General features: G+C 35.4%; 1 protein-coding gene across 1 annotated transcript in view; it reads left to right on the top strand.

Moving 5' to 3' along the window:
- The window catches only part of LOC138698775 (homeobox protein HMX3-like), a 330,883-nt gene extending 308,851 nt beyond the window's left edge, over window positions 1–22,032 (top strand). The window contains exons 2-3 of the mRNA XM_069824998.1: window positions 21,627–21,943; window positions 22,018–22,032. Of these exons, the coding sequence (XP_069681099.1) occupies window positions 21,627–21,943; window positions 22,018–22,032 (332 nt within the window). The remainder of the gene's footprint in view (window positions 1–21,626; window positions 21,944–22,017) is intronic.
- Window positions 22,033–22,390: the final 358 nt, after the last annotated feature.

Raw genomic sequence — 22,390 nt, 5'->3', positions numbered from 1 at the left:
AACACATGAGCACATATCTTCTGTTTATGATGTAACAATAGTTGCTTTGTTAATTCATTTCCTTACAAACACTTCCCATCCCAATATTTTCAAAATTTTCAATAAACTATCATCAGTAATACATATTTAGGTACATTATATTTACGGAAACATTCTTTCAGTACCTGTAAGGCTACTAAATAAATAAGCCTATACCTGAAAATTTCACTTTTCTGTAAAAAAAAATTGAGAAAATATTTCTTTTGAATAAAAAACAAACTTGTGAAAAATGAGCATTAAAATTAAAACTTACATTCTTATAATGCACTTATACTTCTCAGAAAAATCTAAAAATTACCATGGATACAGTTTTAATAAGTTCTCTTCCCTTTATCCATTGAATCAGTGCTGGCCATCCCTGAATATAGCTCGACCAAGCGGCATATACCACCTCTTTCGTCTGTCTCTTTCCTTTCCGCTGTAAAGCGCTCAGGCTCTCCTGAGCTCTAAAGCGCGCGCTTGCTCATATGGGCATCAATTGACATGACTGGTTTATCGGAATCTGAAGGAAAAATTCTTTCCTTAGCCTTCTTGTTCTTCGGCCTGAATAATTTATCAATCTTGGATTATTTTAAGTAGATGAATATCATCCACAGTGGTACTGAATCAGAATTAGGTCTACTGTAAACTTCTTTCATGTCCACGTTATCTATCTAGTGATGACGGGTCCGCTATTGAAATAACGTGAAGTGAATGGCTCTGATTGGCTCTTTCATCAATGACGTCAACATAGCATTAACCGTTGAGCGTACCAGCAGGGTGAGAAAACTCTCTAATGTGTGAAACAAACCAATTAATGAACAAAAATGTGGTTTTTTTAATGTGAAATATGGACATTGTACACTTATTTATACTCAAAGGCCCAAATGTTCTCTAGGTATAATGAGTATTGGTCTTGCACCATTTACAGTAGAATTATAAATAATTGATTAAATGGCGATCTTACTCGTGTTAATTATGTAAGCATGTGCGGCTTACAGCTGTTTCGGTGTTACATCACACCATCTTCAGAGCCTACTAGATCTCGGCGTCATCTCGAACTTCGCTGCCTGTTGTGTGGGTGCGTTCGATTGTTGAAAAGTGTTGAAATGTGGTGTCAAATAGTGTGTGTGTTCTGAAATTGATCTGTGTGTTGAGAATTTGATCAGTGTGTGTTTTGGTGTGTCTGTATATTTCATATTGTTCTAATGTTTGAGTTCTTGGATTGTACGTGTAGGATTTCCATGTCTGTATTTACGTTATTGTATGTGTGGTTAGCATTAGTTATGTGTTCGGCATATGTAGATGTATTGTGTCCTCTGGTTATTGCTTTAATGTGTTCTTTGTATCGAGTTTAGAATGATCTGCCTCTCTGTCCAATGTAGAAACTGTCGCAACTATTGCATGTGAGTTTGTATACGCCAGTGTGGTTGTATTTATTTGTTGGCGTTGTTTGTGTGTTAAGATGTCTTTTTAGTGTGTTTTCTGTTCTGTATGCTATGTTGTATTTCTGTTTTCTGAATGAGGATGCGATCTTGTGTGTGTTTTTTGTTTTCGTATATTAGTGTGATGTGTATTTCTTGTGTTCTTGTGTTTGTGTTGTGTTGTGTTTCGTGTGTTTTTGTGTTTGTTGAGTTTTTGTTTTGTCTTCTTTATGATGTTGTCTATTTTGTTTGGGTTGTAACCATTTTCTTGTGCTATGTATTTGACTGTGTTCACTTCTTCATTGTAGTGTTGATGGCTCATGGGTATGTTGAGTAATCTGTGTGCCATTGTCCTGAATGCAGCATGTTTGTGTTGTGTGGGGTGATTAGATGTGTTGTGTATGTGTGTGGTGGTGGTGGTTGGTTTTCTATATATTTTGAAGGTGTGTTTGTTGTCAACTTTTGTTATGGCGATGTTAGTCCCGTTGGCATCAATATAGTGAAAGAAATGCCGTGCGGAGAATTTAATTCTAAGTACTAACACCTGACTAATAATCTGATGTAATTTCTGTAGACTGCTAGTAAGCAGGAAAGAACTGGACTTTTAAGCGGTCTTCAACCCTTCTATTACCTCCTAAGTGAAGTTTGTTGCAGAAGCAATTTAGATCCTTAACTTTTTAATGAATCGACTCGTGAATTAATGACACTTTAATGATCCTAATTAGTGAGCTCAACACAAATTCGCCTCTCTCTACGCGTTTTGATACACGCTTGCAGACTTTCTGCAATGTATTCGCAGTGTATCTTGTTTTCGTTCATGCTAGTTGAGTAACAATAGGTGGAAGATGGCCGGCGTAGCACTAGTTACTAATTAGCAGGAATCCGACGCTATTGTTTTCGTGTCTTGTCGAGTTCTACCACTCTCCATCGTTCTCTTTGTCCCTCCCTCTCTCTCTCTGTGCGTATGATATGATTACTCCCAACAAAAGCAGATGTATTACAAGCCTCCATTCCTCCGCTTGTATTCTTAAGTTAACGTGTGTGAATTTCAGACAATAGAAAACAGTATATGAACACTGACTAAGTGCTCTTACTATGTTTGTAATGAATACAATAAACCTTATTCAAAAATGGAATCCGTGTATACACGTTTCTCTTTTTTGTTTCGTATCATTTTTCAACAAATTATTAATAAATCAGAGAAAAGCAAAGAACAACCTAAAGAAGTTGGTGTCGAGAAGAAGAAAAATCTATCAGCCAACAGTACCCTATTTTTTTTAAATTGTTATCAACAGTAATCTCACTAGAGGTTTTGATTTATCTAGAGAATATCAAAACTCGAGTGGCATTTAATTGACTATTACACGATTAGAAGAAAGTATAGAAAGATTAGAAGTCCTACTCCAATACAATAAAATATTCATTGACTTACGAAAATACAAATGTCTTCAAATGTATTACTGTACCATCTCAATATTACAAATATTACGCTAGATGGCAGTAGTGTGTTATGATTAGCTGTTTTCTTGTTATCAGTTGTGCCAACTATGGAATCTTCATTGAACTCTGTGGACGGTTACTAGTTAAGAAGGCTTTGTCGATTCAGTTTCATTTTTATTAAAACAGTTGCATTCCACTTCAATTATCCGGATTCCAGTAATCAACGTCACTTGACAGATGACTTTCAATAAATCTTAATATTAAAGAATCTCTGATACGTGACTATCCATAATATCATATAGCAGAAGCTATAACATAACCTAAATAATATAAACAAGTGTTAGAAAAGTTTTAATTAGGGATGATGAAACAAACAAGAAAAGTTTTAGTTAAGGATGATGAAATAAAAAATAAACGTGAATAATTTTAAAAGGAACAATTATTGAAAGCACAATTTTCAAATTTGAATGTGCTTTTAAATTGATATATACGTATATATACTTGTTGCGCGTCTCAAGGTCACTATGTAGCTTCAGCGAAGAGCACAGAGGTCTCTGAGAGCGTGTGTTTGCATTACATAGATATTTAATATTGTTTAATATACAATATGTCCACAGAAACCTTTCGTGATTACAAACGGCTATAATTTCGTAATGGTGTTCATTAAGAACTTTATACTAGTGTCATAAGAAAGGACGACTCACAGAATATTGCGTTATATCTAATTAGTGGCAAAAACAATAGGTTGCAGTAGAAGCGAATAGAAGCTGTTAATATGGGTTCCATTTGTTCAGGTTTGCCAGTCTTTTGTTATTTTTGCATTATTGCATTGTAACAAATGTTCATGACCATCTTAACAACTGGCAGGACGGTGGATTGGACGCGTTGGAGACCAAGACATCTTCTGCAAGTGGCCACCGACGTCCCCCGACTTGAATGTCTGTGATTTCTTCTTAGTGGTTATATAAAAGATCATAATCTACATAACTCCAACGCCTCAGAATCTGCAGGAGCTGCGACATCATATCTCCGGTGCCACTGAGTTAATTCCAGGAGATATGCCTATTTTGAAGCGAGTGTGGTTTGAGTCATAATATCGCCTTTATATCAATTGTGTAACATGCGGTGTGTACTTTGAGCTACCGACAGAGAGGATATACTCGTTTATAATCACGGAGTTTTTTTGTGGACACTCTGTATTTCAGTAAAAGTATCTTCATCTAACATCGAATGGTTTTATCGTTGCATGTCTGGGCAAAATGTCCTGGCTTCTGAAAATTTTAAAGTTTTTTTCTATCTCTGGTAGAAATAATCTTCTATTGCATATAAGCTGCTTTTAAATAAATACTGTCTTTATTATTGTTTTAAATCTAATTGGTATGTTGTATATAAATACTATTTTTGTTGTTCGCCGATTTATAACACATATAAGATGATTCCACGTTAAGAAAAAGCATTGGTTTCGTGGGCCTTGCCTAGTACATGTAGAAGCTATGTAGTAGGTTGGCGTTTCTATGGCAACTGGTCATTTGATGTAATAGCCCCTTATGCTCAATGCTTTTTTCTTAATGTGAAATCTTCTATACGAACTATTCCATCTCAAATCGACCGAAATATAGAGAAAATTGACCTTGCCATTTTTAAATACAATGAAACTTTTTCTGTCCGTTGACAACTGTGATACAATGCTTTGTGCAAAGTTTGAGGCATCAGAACTTCATAGTGTTTAAATTAATAATATTTAAATTTATCGTATTTTCATAAAATTAGCAACTTTAAACTGTTGTGGCTCCGAAACCCTTTCACTCAGTGATCAAAATCATGGTTTATTTTGATGCTGAGAAGTTAAAGTTTATATTGACATGTAAACAGTTTTCCTTACTTTTTATGGAAATGGAGAAATTTAGATTTTTCCTCATTAAGACGCCTTTGCCCACGAAAAAATATTTTTAAAATATATGGTTAGATTCCGCATTGACAGTACAAATAAAGACATACTTGTTACTGGTGCACCGTTGATAAGAAAGTATTGAAAATATCAAATAAAGAAAATAAATAGTACGCGCGTGAAGTAACCAGCTGACTGTGAGGCGGGAGCTACCCTAGGCAAGCAAGGCCAGAAGACATAAACACGTGATGTTTCGTCTAGTAGCGCATAGCTGGATTAGCTTTGTCACAAGTTTTCATAAACACAGGAGTAAAATGACGCCCAACGATCAGTTATCTTCAGCTCTCGGCCAGTGCGTGCGGTACTGCGCCGTTCAAGTCCAGACGTGTCAAAATAATTTATTTAATACCTTCGAAACTTATTGCCGAGCCACTAAGCAAACAATGCCGAATCCCTCTTAATAATGCAAGGTTTTTTCTCAAAATTTTTTTACATTTTTAGAAATGGGCAAAAAGCCTAAAAGTAAGTAAAATCAGATTATCTGTCTCTCTGTATACAATAAAAATAAGGATTACTTCTTAACATAATCTACCAAATGTCAGCTTCAAAATGAGCTCCCGTTCAATGTTCTGCAGTAAATGGTTCCAGAGTTCTGAACGCTGAAAGAGGCTTGTTTTTATAAAATACGCTAAATTTGTCGCTCAATAGTACGAAAACCGTTTGACTTTCGATAGTATATTTTTGAAAGTGCACTCTCCTCAGCACCTTGTATAAATAGGGAAAAAATTAGAGTATTAAAAAAATGCAAGATTTTTTACTGATCGATTTCATATGGAATAGCCCTTACGAATAAACAGATGTAAACACAATATAGTACCAGAATGCACTGCTTCACTGTAGTCTAGTCTAAACTGCTTTGACTCGCAGTGCTCTCCGTACCAAGCGAAGCTAGTTATGATCGCCAGGCACCCAAATTGTGACCAAACTCAAGCTCTAGATACGACAAAAGAATTTTTAAACGAATTTCCATTTGCCGAAAGCGATATTCTGCGAGCTGTTAACAGACGATGCCATTGAAAATTATCTGTTCAGAAGTAAGACTTACCAGTTCGGAGCAGTCTGCTCCAGTACATAAAAATATGAATTGGCCTGCTATCGGAGGGTTGTGTCTGGGGACTGGGCCGCCAGATTTTACTTCAGCCGTTGACGTGCGTGCCTCGAATGCTTCTCACCTTCTCCGCGCGTTATAAAGCTGGCATCTCTCACACTGCTTCCGAGATTCAAATTTCTCAGCAGCGAACGTGCAAAGGAGAATGTTTCTGGTATCTCGAGTTTCAACACAGTTGTAGCTTGAAAACTTTCGTTATTCCACGGCCATTGTATCCATGCACACTTGGAATTACGTAGATCTACATCTGTAGCGAACTTCCCTATTAAGGGTATAGGCCTATATACGTGAACGCCCACAAATATTATCAGAAAATGTAGTCTCTACACTTCTAAAATTTTATGAGGAAATGAACTCACAGTTGGATAAAAATTACAAAGTACCGCAACAAGACTTATTAGAACTTAAATACCTGATAAAAGTATAAAAAAGATTACTAATAATATTTTTTAAAATTCACTTTTTACTTTAAATTAAATTTTCCAAAATTTGACAATTTTACACATTATTTCATAACTCCACAGCCATTTGAGATAGAATTCTGAAACTTTGTACACTGATTTAACATGCATGAATTCATGCAAAACGTAGACTACAATAATGTCAATTTCTGTGAAAAAAGAAAAATTAGATCACAAAGCATTATGTAAATTTTAATATATTTTATATAGGACAAATAAAAAATTAATTGTGTTAAAATAGAGAACTCTACATGTCTGAGAGTAGTCTACTTTTCAGAAATAAGTATTTATTACATGCAGGAAAAATATTAAAGATGTCAGAGAGACCATAACAATGTTATATAATTTCTCGTATCCTTTTTTTTTTTTCATCTTATTCTTACAAGTTAACCCTTCACATCCCTTGTTGAATTCTTTGTAAAATTGTTGAATTCTTTATAAGTTCATGCATATGTATGTACACTTTTTTGCTGGTTGAGTGGAAGAGAAGGTCTTACGGCCTTATCTCTGCCAGCTAAAACAAATCATTATTATTGTCCCCAGTTCGAGACCCATTCTAGAAATTTGTTCACAACTAAATGATTTAAGAGGAGATTTACTGCTACATACCGCCAATGTTAAATTTGCTTATTTATTGATCAATAATCTCAGAAACTACTGTCGATATCGTATTGAAATTTTTACAAGATGAAGATACAAAGTTTCTAAGGGAACTGTCGCAGATTTATCAAGAAATATAAGTTGTAAAAAATTATATTATATTTATTTAAATTTCTTATTTTTTATCTAAAATATTTTTCTGAACTAACTGATAGACATACATTACTTAACATGCGTCTCTTTCATTGGTGTATTGTCGTTTAAAATTTCATCCTTTTATAATTTATAGTTTCTGAGAAAATGGAACATTTGCATAAAAATAACACAAAATTAACATTATTTAGAAAAAAATATATATATTTTTTATAACTTACATTTATTGATAAAACCTGCGTCAATCTGCGTAGATATCTTGTATCTTTATTCTTTGTGAATCAATTCCAAGCTTCAAGAAACTTTATCTTGCTCTGCAAACCACTCTTCCATAATAAGTGGAAGTAACAAAGCTAAGAGGTTTGACTATAATTATTTATTTACTGTGCCACCTTTACTTATCTTAAAAGTTAATAATTCACATTAACGTTTTCGATACATTTCTATCATCTTCAGATGTAGAGTATTAAATGAACATTTATGTTGAAAACCTTGCCTTATGGTATGGAACTTATTATGATGGTTTTCGGATCATGTTAGTGTGAATTGCTCTAACTTAACTTAGGTTGGTCTATGATACACTTGTTATATTAAGTTAAGATCACTTGCAGTGCATGTAGTACAATTAAAAGATTTAAAATTATTTAAAAATTATATAAAACTATAAATGTGATCAAAGAAATGTAAAACATTGTAAAAACACTTTTAAAAACACTGTAAAACACTTGTTGGCTGTGTTAGCCAGTTTTTGACTTCGTTAGATGGGGTTGCTTCTACATCTGAAGATGATACAAATGTATCGAAAATGTTAATGTGAATTATTAACTTTTAAGATAAGCAAAGGTGGCACAGCAAATAAATAATTATAGTCAAATATTAACAGCTTATCGGCATACTACAACATTAAATTGATAAAAGCTAAGAGGGTTTTCGTACCACGTATTGGACGTAGGCCCAAGTGGTATATACAGGGTGGCGCAAGGAACCAACAAATTTTGAATTAACGTAAATGGCACAGCACAAACATTATTTATTTATGGAAGTGCATGTACAGAATATGCCATTTATGTTGCTATTATTACACAATGTCACTTGTCATGTCACTTCTTGAAGATGACATCGGAAAGATGTGCTCCATTTCGGCCTACACATTCTGATAACCTGGTGTGGAAACTTTGGAATGCTTGATGTATCATGTCTCGAGGAATGCCAGTGATTTCGTCTTTTTTTATTTAACGACGATGTATCAACTACGAGGTTATTTAGCGTTAATGAGATTGGTGATAGAGAGATGGTATTTGGCGAGATGAGGCCGAGGATTCGCCATCGGTTACCTGGCATTTACCTACGTTTGGGAAAAACCTCGGAAAAAACCGAACCAGGTAACCAACTTGACGATATGTGTCAGAGGAAGAAAATTCATAGGCAACTTTGTGGATTCGTCATACTTAACCTCAATTCTACTCAGAACACATTATATAGCTGCGTAGTTTGCTATCTTGATAAAAGCCAATCATATGATTTTGTTGATTGTTGGAGTAACGTATACCAGATGCCATATTCCTTACGTATTTGTATCATCTATCCAACTTTGAGGTTTGTCCTTTATATTACACATAGGCTACACACATTATTCTCCTGTTGTGAATTTGCTGGACAAGAATGAAAAATTCACAACAAAACCCCTATAGTAAAAGGCCTATTTAGCAGCGAATGCTGGTCATAGATGGAATATTCGCTTATTTGTCGAGTATTGTAACAAATTTGGAGGTCATAATGTAAACAGATTTATCCTCATCCTATTGAAACATCGCGATGGACATCCACTGTCATTATTTAACTGTTTTGAAATGAGATAGAATTACAAGTTCAGGTTAAGTAAGTCAATATGATATGTTAACGTCATTGTTGCAATTGGATTACTTTGAAAACGGACCAGATTTTCATTAATCTGACTCAAATTAGCCACGGTTGCATATAATAATAATCCGAATTTAAAATATGTAATCCGGATTATCTTTGGTAATCACTATTGGTTTCTATATATTTCATAGGCAATTTGGAGCTGAATTGATGGTATGAGTTGATGGTCGTTGATTAATTTCGTAAAGGACCATTTAATCTAACACAGATTGAAATGTTGGTTATTTGGTTGCTAAAACCTCTACAGAATAGTCCTGATGTGCAGGCCTACTAGTCTAGCACTGCGGTATTTCACGAGAACTGTTGTAAAGTAAAATTCATCCCGGTAATAAGGTAATTAGTTAATATTACTTTATTTACATACATATTAGATTTACTAACGGTGAAATTTATGTTCTGTGGCGTCAAACACGTGTTCAAGTCTTTGCTTAAGACATTACAGAGAGGAGAAACATTGAAATTTTGACTTGAAATGCTGCAGATGAATTTTGTCTGAAGTTTTCTGTTACAAGGATAAAGTTACACCAGGTGAAAAGAAGATGGTGCGTATTTAACCTTGCAGTTGTTTTCCGAAATTCTGAAAAATTTTCATACATCCAAATTTGCAATCTTCTATATTTTTCTGAGATGTATGGAATGAAATTAGTCTTGTGTAGAGGTGATAGATTTATGCAGTGTCGATAAATGCGAAAGTGTCCAAATGCTTTCAAAATAAATAATTTTATGTTTAAAAGCATGTTGTATATTATTGTAGCTTTTAAACCGCGATAAAATGGAAAATTGAGTACAAAATGCGAAATGTATGTGTTTCTTCGAAATACGAGCGAAATTACATTTTATGATAGATGTCTTGTCTTTTTTGAAAAAAGAAAAAGAGAACATATTCAGGATCTATCTGAGGCCCAACCACACACGAATTCTTACTTTTTTTTTTAAATAGTTTGGTCACCCCAATATGTTAGGGGAAATATTAAACAAGAGTAATGTTCAAATTTGTTACATGTTAAACTTTCAGTGAATGTCTTTAAATGAAATGAAACGAAACGAAAAGATTTGTTGTCTTAAATAGAGATTTGAAGTGGATATCAGTCTCCCTGTGTTAGCTTGTAAGGTTTATATTTCCACTGTTATTACATTCTATACTTGTTTTTTTTTTAATGGGACATGACAGTTAAGCTTTTTTTATGCTCGACCATGCCGAAATGTAGTAATTATACACCTGGTAGTAGCCCTTTAATGCACCTCATTAAAGTACACCTATTCATTATAGTTCAGTTGTTCAGCAAATGAGAAATCAACATTGTACCATTATAAAACCGCAAGTATCGATTATTCTCGGAAATGCAATCGAAAGACAATTAGCGAAACGTCACGGAGGCTGAAAATCAATACTGTCGCAGAAGGTTATGTTCTGTTACTATAATAATTAGCGTTAATTGTAAATAATATTCAAATAAATTCAATTTGTCATCTCGTTTTTCAATTCTAAATCAATTTCCAGGTTATATCAATATTAATGTTCATGTTATTCTCTAGATTATATCAAGGTCAATGACATTTGTTCCTCGGAAAAATCAATACTTTCGCGTCTGCGCACATCTCACAATTTAGAAGGTCAGTTCCGCTCTTCACTTAGATAACCATAACATGAATACTTATGAATAATTTCAAGTTAGAAATATGGTCAAGCATAAAAAGTCGTATGAAACTTGCCTATAATGGTAATTAAGACGCGAGTATGTTTATGAAACGAGCGCAAGCGACTCCATTATACGCTCGTTGCATGATGTACTATTTACTTCTTATAGTAGAGACTACAAGACAACTTTTTTACACCCTTACGTTTTAAATTTCGGAATATTTCTTTCGATACGTCCCACTGTACGGGCTACTTTTATTTTAAAATTTTTACGCTTTCTTCGTCACCTAGAATCGTTCCTATTTTCGTTATATTGTGTTTTGTGCTGTTCCTTGCACATATTACTAATACAGGTCCTAAAAATTTCGTTTCAAGAAATGTCACTATGGTTACGGAGTTAGTGTTTTGTTGACGAAATCATAACTTCAGATTCTTTCATTGCAGTATTATGTCGTGCGAATCTGAACATGGTGCTTTGTGGCGGTCAGTATTATCTTGCCGATACCCACTGGGGAGGCTGTTGTGGTGACTCGGGGGCACACACCCCCAGCGACCACGCGCCCCGATGAACTGGACAAACACTGTATTGAGTGGGCAAGTGCTAATTGCGTCAGGACTCATTACATTAGTGAGGTTAGGTTTGGTTTCGGACACCAACCCCCCACCCCCGTTCCTCCATCCGGTCTTTACGGTTTGCCGGCCGAAAGGGAGCAAACGAGGACGACACCGTGTGGGACTATGCCAATTATCGGGACTGAGTGCAAATTTACAGCCGACACGTCCCTGGCTAATCGATTCCAGTCTATGTACTTTCCATCTAATCGATAACGGTCTCTAATAGAGCCTTCAAAACGCGTGTGTGCGGAACAACAGTGCCTATTAAATATCAATAATGGGAAATATAGAACACGGCCTGTTTGTGTGTAAAAGTGGGAGGATATGTGACGGTTATCTGCCGGGGGGGGGGGGAGAGCGGCGAGGCGGTGGTGGGGCGTGCTTAATGAATGGCTGATAAATTCGTTCGGTTCCTCCCAAAATTGTAACTGCGCAATGATTTTTAGCTGTGGCGTGTTAAAATCACTGCTCCCACTCGTTCCCCTGCTGATGTTGCTCGTAAGTGAGCCCCTTAATGATTATAAAAAGAGCATTTTATTAAAATTGAGTTACGTTGTCGATTCTGTAGAACTGCCAACTGTTTGACAAAAATTAAGTAACTGATGCAACACATTGTTTTCATATACCATTAGTCATAAACATCACAGTCTAGATACGTATACAATTACATAAAAGTAATAGTAATACACGTTACAAGAGCGGTATATTGACGTTTTCATGGTCGAGGAAAAGATTGAAAAAGCGAAACGTAGTTGAGATTTTTTAATTTCCGAGAACATGAAAACAAACATACCGCTAGTGTATCGTACATTATTTTGTGCGAAGATCGTTTATTACATACCTGAAAGACGAATTTCTAATTAGTTGCAATGAAATCTCCATGTTGGTTTCTGTTTAATGACGGCAACTTCGGAAAGCCAAAATATCTTTCTTCAACATTGTTGCTATAAAATGTTTTCTGTGTTTACTATACTCCAGCAGGCCGTGATATACGTCTGTCTTCCCCCCCCCCCCCCAGTCTGTAAATGCGAACTTAAAACAAACGGTAAGGTTATGTAATGATTTATTTTTCATTTTAATATTTTAATAATATTATTTATATAACATATTGCAGTAATAACATCGGCATCTGGAATCTTGTTGATTTTTTCACGGCTTCCTTAATGTTACTTGAATCAGGAATGCAATAAGTTTCGTGGAGTAGTAGACTTTACTTAATTTTTGCAAATATTTAAAAACAATAATTAACAGTGCAATTTAGGTGAAATTGCAGTGGTAAGTTTCCAATTTATAATTATTACTATGTTCAACGTCTCTAAAAATAATATGTTAAAAGCCTAAAGCACTCAAATGAATGTCGCGCTTAAGAGGTAAGAAGAGGGAAATTGTTATGTGTGTTACGTTGGGAATACTGAATGTGGTATTTCACACTTACCGCGTATTGGTTTTGTGCGGAAAACAAGCAAATACGCACGATCTCGCACAAAAGTATACGTATGTGTAAGTGTAAATGTTCTCTACGCATTGGCCTATGTTTGCACACTTAGACTTCTGAACCAGGAGGAGAACATAGGCTACATTAAAATTGAAGAAATAGTCGTACTTACTTAGGCTACTTACTGGCTTTTAAGGAACCCGGAGGTTCATTGCCGACCTCACATAAGCCCGCCATTGGTCCCTATCCTGAGCAAGATTAATCCATTCTCTATCATCATATCCCACCTCCCTCAAATCCATTTTAATATTATCTTCCCATCTACGTCTCGGCCTCCCTAAAGGTCTTTTTCCCTCCGGTCTCCCAACTAACACTCTATATGCATTTCTGGATTCGCCCATACGTGCTACATGCCCTGCCCATCTCAAACGTCTGGATTTAATGTTTCTAATTATGTCAGGTGAAGAAAATAATGCGTGCAGTTCTGCGTTGTGTAACTTTCTCCATTCTCCTGTAACTTCATCCGTCTTAGCCCCAGATATTTTCCTAATCACCTTATTCTCAAACACCCTTAACCTATGTTCCTCTCTCAAAGTGAGAGTCCAAGTTTCATAACCATAAAGAACAACCGGTAATATAACTGTTTTATAAATTCTAACTTAAAGATTTTTTTGACAACAGAATAGATGACAAAAGCTTCTGAACCGAATAATAACAGGCATTTTCCATATTTATTCTGCGTTTAATTTCCTCCCGAGTATCATTTATATTTGTTACTGTTGTTCCAAGATATTTGAACTTCTCCACCTCTTCAAAAGATAAATTTCCAATTTTTATATTTCCATTTCGTACAATATTCTCGTCACGAGACATAATCATATACTTTGTCTTTTCGGGATTTAGTTCCAAACCTATCGCTTTACTTGCTTCAAGTAAAATTCCCGTGTTTTCCCTAACCGTTTGTGAATTTTCTCCTAACATATTCACGTCATCCGCATAGACAAGCAGCTGATGTAACCCGTTCAATTCCAAACCCTCTCTGTTATCCTGGACTTTCCTAATGGCGTACTCTAGAGCAAAGTTAAAAAGTAAAGATGATAGTGCATCTCCTTGCTTTGCACAAATAGTCGTTAAATTATATAAAAAAAAATAAATTAATTAAATACGATGAAACATGCATGTTTACTTGAAATAGCCTCTTATACATCTACAGTCAGTTGTTATTTCTATTACAAATAAAATTTAGCTTTGACTTTCAAGGGGCTGTGGAAAAAAAAAAAAACACTGTTGATAATCATAAAACATAAAATGTAGAAAATTTGTGCAGTCTATTACACAGTCCAGGGCCATAATGTGATTCTCATGATTCAGTTGTAGATGGTGAGCAGACTGTCTTTTATCCAACTGAATTATTGTATTCTTTGAAGCAACAAAAATTGTTGAACAGAACAAATTAGTATAAACATTATCTTAAGAATTAATAAATAGCGTCTACAGAAAATAATATTGCTGAACTATAGACCCGGGTGGTACAGAAATGTAGGCAGACTGGAAGCAAGCTAAAATGTTCTTTTCAACCAAATGTGTTTCATGACCTAAAAACAAAGATAATATATTAGATATTCCATAAATAGAAATAAGAGATATGAATCATATAGAGCCTATAAATGAGGCGTTCAGAGCTAAAGTGGATCAAGTAACAAATTTTCATAAATTCAGTTTTATTCATTTTCTGATTATCTGAAGTTGGATCTATTCCGAGCAGTAATGGATCAAGTCTTAATTCCAAGCATTCGCGGGTAGGTGACACCAGTCACTTTTGGCTCAGATTATTTGTGTACGATGTTCTGAGCCATAGTGGAGCAAGTCACCAAAGCGTTGCATCAATTAACAACACAATTGTTTATATTTTATAAATCTAGAATTTGAGAATGGAGCAATAAAATTATTGGTAGTCAAATTAGATAATCCACTAGAGCAAGTTAACTTTAAGTCCTATTATCTCAAAACTTGTCTCATGGACTTGATCAACTTTAGCTCTGAACGCCTCAAGTCTAGAATACAAATAAAATTTGGTAGATAATAATTTATTACCAATATCAACCTTAGAAGTTTCTTAACCAAATCAATCAAAGCTATCCTAGTATTTAATTTCGTAATTATACAGCCTGTTTCGAGAAGGGCTTTACAACTTTAAAAGCCTATAGAAATTTATCCACATATCTTACAGAATCGGTTCAGGTGTAATTTTGAAGGACAATACATCAAAGCTGTAGTACGAAATTCACCATAGACGGTATTATGTATCAAGATATGCTCGGAAATTTCCTATTAAGTTATACAGATTGACGGACATGAACAAGAAATACGCATTCACTACCAGCAAGATCGGGCACCACCTCACTACTCATTCGAGGCTCGTGAGCTACTTGATTGGCGTTTCACAGGTCGTTGGATTGGTCGTGCAGGACCAACTGCATGGCCATCTCGCTCACCAGATCTGACCCCTTCGATTTTTTCCTGTGGGTTTCGTCAAAGATCGAGTGTTTGCTCCTTCTTTACTTGCCCATATCCCTGAACTAGTTGCAGAAGTGACTCATGATTTACTGGCTCGTGTGTGGCAAGAAACTATCTATAGGTTGGATGTCTATCATGTCACAAAGTAGTCACATCGAGCCAAAATAACTGAATGGTAGAAACTTGATGTATTGTCTTTTGAACTAACACCTTAACACATTTCTATAAAATATGTGGATATATTTCTATAGGCTTCTAAAGTTGTAAAGTCCTTTTTGAAACATCCTGTATTATTAACAATTTTTATCAAGACACGGTCACATGACGACTGAACAGCTTTTGTGTCTAATAACTAGACTTCGGATTTTAGGTAAAAACCTATATTAATCCTTAAAAGATAAGTTCATAGAGCACCTAAAAGTACCTAAAAATGCCTATTTTGATCTATTAAGTATGTTTTATCTCTAATAGGTCAAAACGCCGATTCTTATTTCGAAAATTTGTATTTTAAATTCCAAATGTGTTCCTGGTTCTGTTGAAAATAAAGTACGGAATAAACTGAAGCAAGTTCTGCAGAGAAATGCAGAAGTGAAGGACCTGCGAACTGCTTCAGATATCCTAGCAGGGAAGAACACGGATTTACAATGTAACATTCCTGTCCAACTAGTGCAAAATTGAAATACGCTCCTGTTACTTCAGTGGATGTGGAGCATACAAATTTGTGTTGAGTGATATACGGTATTGTTTTTTAGTTGAAAATTTAGAAAAAAGTATTATTAATTTATTGTGAAGCTAATTATGGATATTGACGGACAGGGCTTGGTAAAAATTGATTATATTTTGACTTGTTTGTGTACTGAATTTATGTCTAAAACTTTTTTTCACATTTAATTGTTTAGTTTATGTATAACTAAGATATTTGTTGTTCTTGTACTTTTAGTAGTACAGGGACATCACTTTATTTTTACCAACATTTTAACATTAACCTGGCTATACTCGGAAACACTGTTGCTCCCTTCCATTACAGGAATTTGGTGTTACTAGTGCAATATGTAAACAAATCATTTTACTAGCTATAGGAGGAGAGAAAAATAGTGTATCCATTTATATTACAGGGAAATGCGATGTTAGGATTTTCAGTTTGATCATTACTTTTACGGTATTTTATCAAAATACAGTAGAGTAGTAACATTTTTTTTTTCACAAACTCAACTCTTCAGGCGGTTTTATTCATTATATAATGGCTACTTTATTCAGCATATTACCGTACTTTCGGTAACTCTAATCTTCACTTCAATGTTATTCAGTCATGCTACACACCGTACCTGTGCGAAATAAGCAGGGGCGTGTATTTACGGAGATCACGAAATTCACGACATAATAGATATACAATAGATTTTTACTAATCTTTACTAATTAAGCGATTCTGATTAATAATATGCGGATAAAACAATCACGAAATGAAGTTCTAATAGCGAAATATGGACACATTAGCGAATTATTATTATAGTGTCGTTTTATAGCGAATTTCATATTCTGAGTTCTTTTTTCGGACATTTTTTTATTTGAATTTGTTGCACATTCAAGTAGGCTACATTACATGGTATTCCAGGTGTTCTCATTACATTAGTGAACTCAAAAGACGGAGAATTCAACATTTCACTAATAATTTGAAAGTATTAATTTGAGGGCTACAAGTTTTTTTTCTCGTTTTTATTGAATGTGTGTTAAATACAGTCTCAATCCAACAAATATTGTCTATTGGCCATACCGCACGTTTACCAGAATCCAATGAACCTTTAATGTTATTTATTTGGAAAGTAATATTCATACTGAGTTAATACTCCAATTTCAAAAAATTGTATTTTCCAAAATTTTCATTAATATCAACAAGAGTATAAATCAATCTCCAACAATCTCCGCCGACACCAATATTAAAACACACAAATGATAAAATTAATCTCTATAAATACCTGCCGCTGAAAATAAGCTTCAATAATAGAGGCTCTTTCTTCTATGGAAAACGCAACCATATTTATGAAACACACTATACTCTGCACTGTTTACTCCACTGCCAGCAGACTTCGAATGCAACAGCGGCCGTAAGTTTGTGTGGCTGACGGGAGCAAGAACATTAGTGAAAGGGGTGGGAGTCAAGTACATTCAGAAACGCAGGTACAATAAAAATGCTAGTAAAAATAAAGTGATGTCGCGGTAGTAGTGGTAACTGTAGAAGCATTTAAAATTTTTAAATTCTAGAAGTGATGATTTGGAACATATTTTTAAAGAAAACATTATTTTTGTTAGAGCCTATTTTCCATTCTTTAGAGACTATTTCGTACACTTTTAAGCCTATTTTAGGCACCTAAAATTACATTTTAACGACCTAAAAATCTGTACCCTACTAATAACCGAGGAAGAAAGGAACACGCAAATTTTGGATGATACAAAATGTCCGGAGCTTTAGTACAGTTGTTGCGGTGACCTCTGTAGCCGAAGTGGATTTGAGAAACGTTTTCCCATACTAATTCGTATCTGCTTGTCTTATTTAGTCCAGCATAGCTTCATTATAGCTACAACATCAGTTTAACTTGTCTGAATAGTGTCTATCGTTTCAAAGGGACATGAAATTACAAAAAGATGCAGTAGTTACGTTTGAGTTATATCATTAGCCTTTCTTTCCACATTGAATCGTGTCAGTTCATTCCACGCCGCCAACTGGAAAGTACTTTGTTAAATGAGTCATTAAGAGCAACAATTCATTTTTCATAGTATTTGTTATATCACGGCGTATTGCAAGAACAGGTTCGATTCGTCATGCAATTAAAAGAGCTTGCTGATAATTTTATACTTAGTTTAAACAATCTAATGCTATAATCTATAATTATTACCCTACATCACGTGGTTTTATTGTGGAAACTTGTGTTAAATGGTAAACAGGCCTAAGTCCATTGTACAGTAATTTATATTATGTAATTACAGCTTACTACAAGATTATTAAATTTCACATCACTTGTTCCACACCATTGGTAGGCCTACTTCGTTTTATGAAAATCAATAACGTTTAAGAATGTAGTAATCGATTAAAATTGTTCTCAGACGTAACATTAGTTACGTGTAATAGTGTGCAAGACACAGTAAATTTCTTTCATTTCTTCGGAAATTTATCCTTTGAAGAGATGGAAAAGTTCAAATATCTTGAAGCAACACTAACAAATATAAATTACACTCGGGACGAAATTAAAAGCAGAATATGGAAAATGCTTGTTATTATTCGGTTGAGAAGCTTTTGTCGTCTAATCTGCGACAATAAAATGTGAAAGTTAGAATTATTTATAAAACAGTTATATTACCGGTTGTTCTGTATGATGTGAAACTTGGACTCTCGCTTTGAGAGACAGAGGTTAAGGAAGTTTGAGAATAAGGTGCTTAGGAAAATATTTGGGGCTAAGAGTGATGAAGTTACAGGAGAATGGAGAAAGTTACACAACACAGAACTGCACGCATTGTATTCTTCACCTGACATAATTAGGAATATTAAATACAGACGTTTGAGATGGGCAGGGCATTTAGCACGTATGGGCGAATCCAGAAATTCGTATAGAGAGAAAAAGACCTTTCGGGAGGCAGAGACATAGATGGGAAGGTAATATTAAAATGGATTTGAGGGAGGTGGGATATGATGGTAGAGACTGGATTAATCTTGTTCAGGATATGGGCCGATGGCGAGCTTATTTGAGGGCGGCAATGAACCTCCGGGTTCCTTAAAAGCCATTTGTAAGTAGCAGTAGTAGTTTTATTTTGCCTGGCAGAGTTAAGGCCATGAGGCCTTCTCTTCCACTCAACCAGGTTTCAATAATGTACATGAAATACAAAATTAGATTACAAAACAACACAAAAGAAGATACCTTAGAAATTACATAAAATATAGTAGAAAATTACAATAGTCAAGATCAGTTACATAATATAAAATTACAAGTAGTCAAGATCGGTTACATAATATATAAAATAAAGTAGAAAATTACACATAATCAAAATCAGTTACATAACATGATGGGAATATACACACACACAAACGCACAATTTATAAGACCTAAAATGCTCGAGATAAATTCGACGATTAATTCACTTGAGATATATTATACAGTTAATATACTAATAGGAGAATACATGTGGGTTACAAGACATAAAATGTTGATTAGCAAAGTCGTACTAAATGGGATACAAATACAAATGATTAAGTAATATATCAAGATAATAAAAAAAGAAAAAAAAAAGAAGAGAGAGGAGAAAAAAATAACAACTTGGTCATTTAAGACTATAGTTGGGTCCTTTGAGTAACCGCTTCAATTGAGATTTGGTGTATATTTTACATTACAGTTATCCATTTTGTCTTTGAATGCAATTAAATCAAATTAAGTTACATAGTATTGTTTGAAATAAGGCGATTGAATAAATTTATTGAGGATGTACTCCTTACAAAATAGGTTCACCTGATAATACACTCTTATAAATTCATTAGAGCCACTCGTACAATACAGTAGAATCCCGACTATCCGTCACTCTATTAACCGATTGGTGCATTATCCGTCTGTCTTCTGGCGCTTTTTTTTCCTGCAGAAATATACGAAGTACTGTACATTGTATTAATACTTTATTTTTTATTAGAGAGTGCTATTACAAGCCTTCACACTTACTCTGTATGGTCTATTGTTCAAATTGTCGTACTGTACAACTTCTATATAAAATGTCTTCTACGGGTGTCAAAAGAAATCCTGTTGTGGTAAATATCACAGAAAAAGTGTAAACAATTGAGTGGTTTGGGGAAAGAGAAACTGTGGCTCATTTCGCATCAGAATACGAGGTAGGAGTGTATGAAGTATGCAAATCTACAACACGAGATCTCCACTATTCATATATTTTCATAGACAATCATTACAAGGAGTTTCCTTGGCCCTTAAAAACTCATCGTTGATAACCAAACTTAAATTAGTGAACCTCTCAGCCACTACCTAGCCTGTTAAATACAGGACTATGGACGAAATTACGAAAGTGTAAATATTACTCACTAAATTTACGAAAATATTTTATGGTACGCATTATCCGATTTTTTCGATTAACCATTCAGCCCATCTCCTTCATTACCACGGATAACAGAGGTTCTGCTGTACTTTTCTGAAGAATGTATTTTATGTAACAATTGTTTTTGTTTTGAACCATTAAATCGTGTAGTACAGAGTGATTTATATAGAACTGACACATTTGTTTCATTAATTGTTTCAAAACGAATTATGCTAGCGACAACTTATTATACCTAAAATGTAGAGGAATTTTGGGAGATCAGTTACCTCTATAGCAAATGTCCGGCGTTGTCAAATCCGGAGATCTCCTGGAAATTATTCGGTCGTCACATAACCGGATAAATGGAACCATGCTTCATCTGTGAACCCTGTGATGGATAATATGGCAGGATTTTGCACAATGAACGTCTCAAACCAACGACAATAATTCAATCTTTTATCCTTATCTGGTTACTGTAGCTGATGAACAACCGTAACCCTATATGGCTTTAGGCTCTCTGACACATTGAGTAGTTGTACCCTGTCTCCTGCGACAAACGTCTTAATGATTTTTTGGGTGACTGCTCCATCAATTACAGCTACTCAAAGGGCATACTAGAGAGAATTTGGTGTTCGCAATCCTCCCAAAAGAAACACAATACTGAGACTGGTTAGCAAATTGGAAACAACTGGATCTCTGGCGAGTGAAAATGACAAGTATCGTTCATCTAGGCTTCCCACGGTTGTTGTTGACGTAAGAGAACGACTGGAGCAGTCACCCAAAAAATCGTTAAGACGTTTGTCGCAGGAGACAGGGTACACCTACTCAATGTGTCAGAGAGCCTAAAGCCATATAGGGTTACGGTTGTTCATCAGCTATAGGAAGCAGATAAGGATAAAAGATTGAATTACTGTCGTTGGTTTCAGACGTTCATTGTGCAAAATCCTGCCATATTGTCCATCACATGGTTCACAGATGATAAATGGTTCCATTTATCCGGTTATGTGACGACCGAATAATTTCCAGGAACCTGTGGCCACCGAGATCTCCGGATTTGACAACGCCGGACAACATTTGCTATAGAGGTAAATAATCTCCCAAAATTCCTCTACATTTTAGGTATAATAAGTTGTCGCTAGCACAATTCGTTTTGAAACAATTAATGAAACAAATGTGTCAGTTCTATATAAATCACTCTGTATAACGCAGTCCTCATGAGAAATGATGTTATGGCAGTTTGAGGTGGCTAACTCACTCTCCATCACTTCACTTGTGCTGTTTCAGATGGGACGGCTGTGACGAAGCCCCCGGCCAAACGCAAGAAGGAGCCGGCTGCGTCCAAGCAGCCCCAACAGCCCCAGCAGCAGCCCCCACAGCCCCAGCCGAACGCCACGTCGCCCAGCACTGTGTCGGACACGCAGAGCGGGGCCCTGAGTGACGGGGGACAGGGCTCCGACGGCGAGCGGAAACGGAAGAAGGCACGCACCACGTTCACCGGCCGCCAGATCTTCGAGCTGGAGAAGCAGTTCGAGCTGAAGAAGTACCTGTCGTCGTCGGAGCGCGCCGAGATGGCCAAGCTGCTCAACGTCACGGAGACACAGGTCGGCAGTCTTTCCTTCTCTTGCTATTTCATTGTCTTTTATGTCTCTGTTATTTGACTTTGTCAATTGCACAGATATGTGTTCACTGACTGTACGATACTCAATATATTTCCACCAATCCTTATCTTTTCATACTCTTATCCTGTTTATTTTTAGCTTTTTCCTTGTAATTTTTCTCTTCTTGGTATTTCTCTTCCTCAACTTTTATTTTCTTTCTCATCCTTCTTTCTGCCATTCTTACCTTCATCGATCTTCTCTTCCTCATTCTCATTGTCTTTCACATTCTTCTATTATTTGTCTTTTCTTTCATTGTAGTCCCTCTCCTCTTTTCGGCCTCTTTCTCGCTCTTCTATTTCTTGGCCTTCTCTCCCTCGTACATCTTCTTCTCCTCACCTTACTCGTTCTTGTTTCTTTCGTCCCCTTCTTTCTTGTCTCTCTACTGCCTTA

This window comes from Periplaneta americana, chromosome 4 (genome assembly GCF_040183065.1).
Source record: "Periplaneta americana isolate PAMFEO1 chromosome 4, P.americana_PAMFEO1_priV1, whole genome shotgun sequence".
Lineage (NCBI taxonomy): Eukaryota > Metazoa > Arthropoda > Insecta > Blattodea > Blattidae > Periplaneta > Periplaneta americana.
This window is presented reverse-complemented; position numbering and strand designations above follow the sequence as displayed.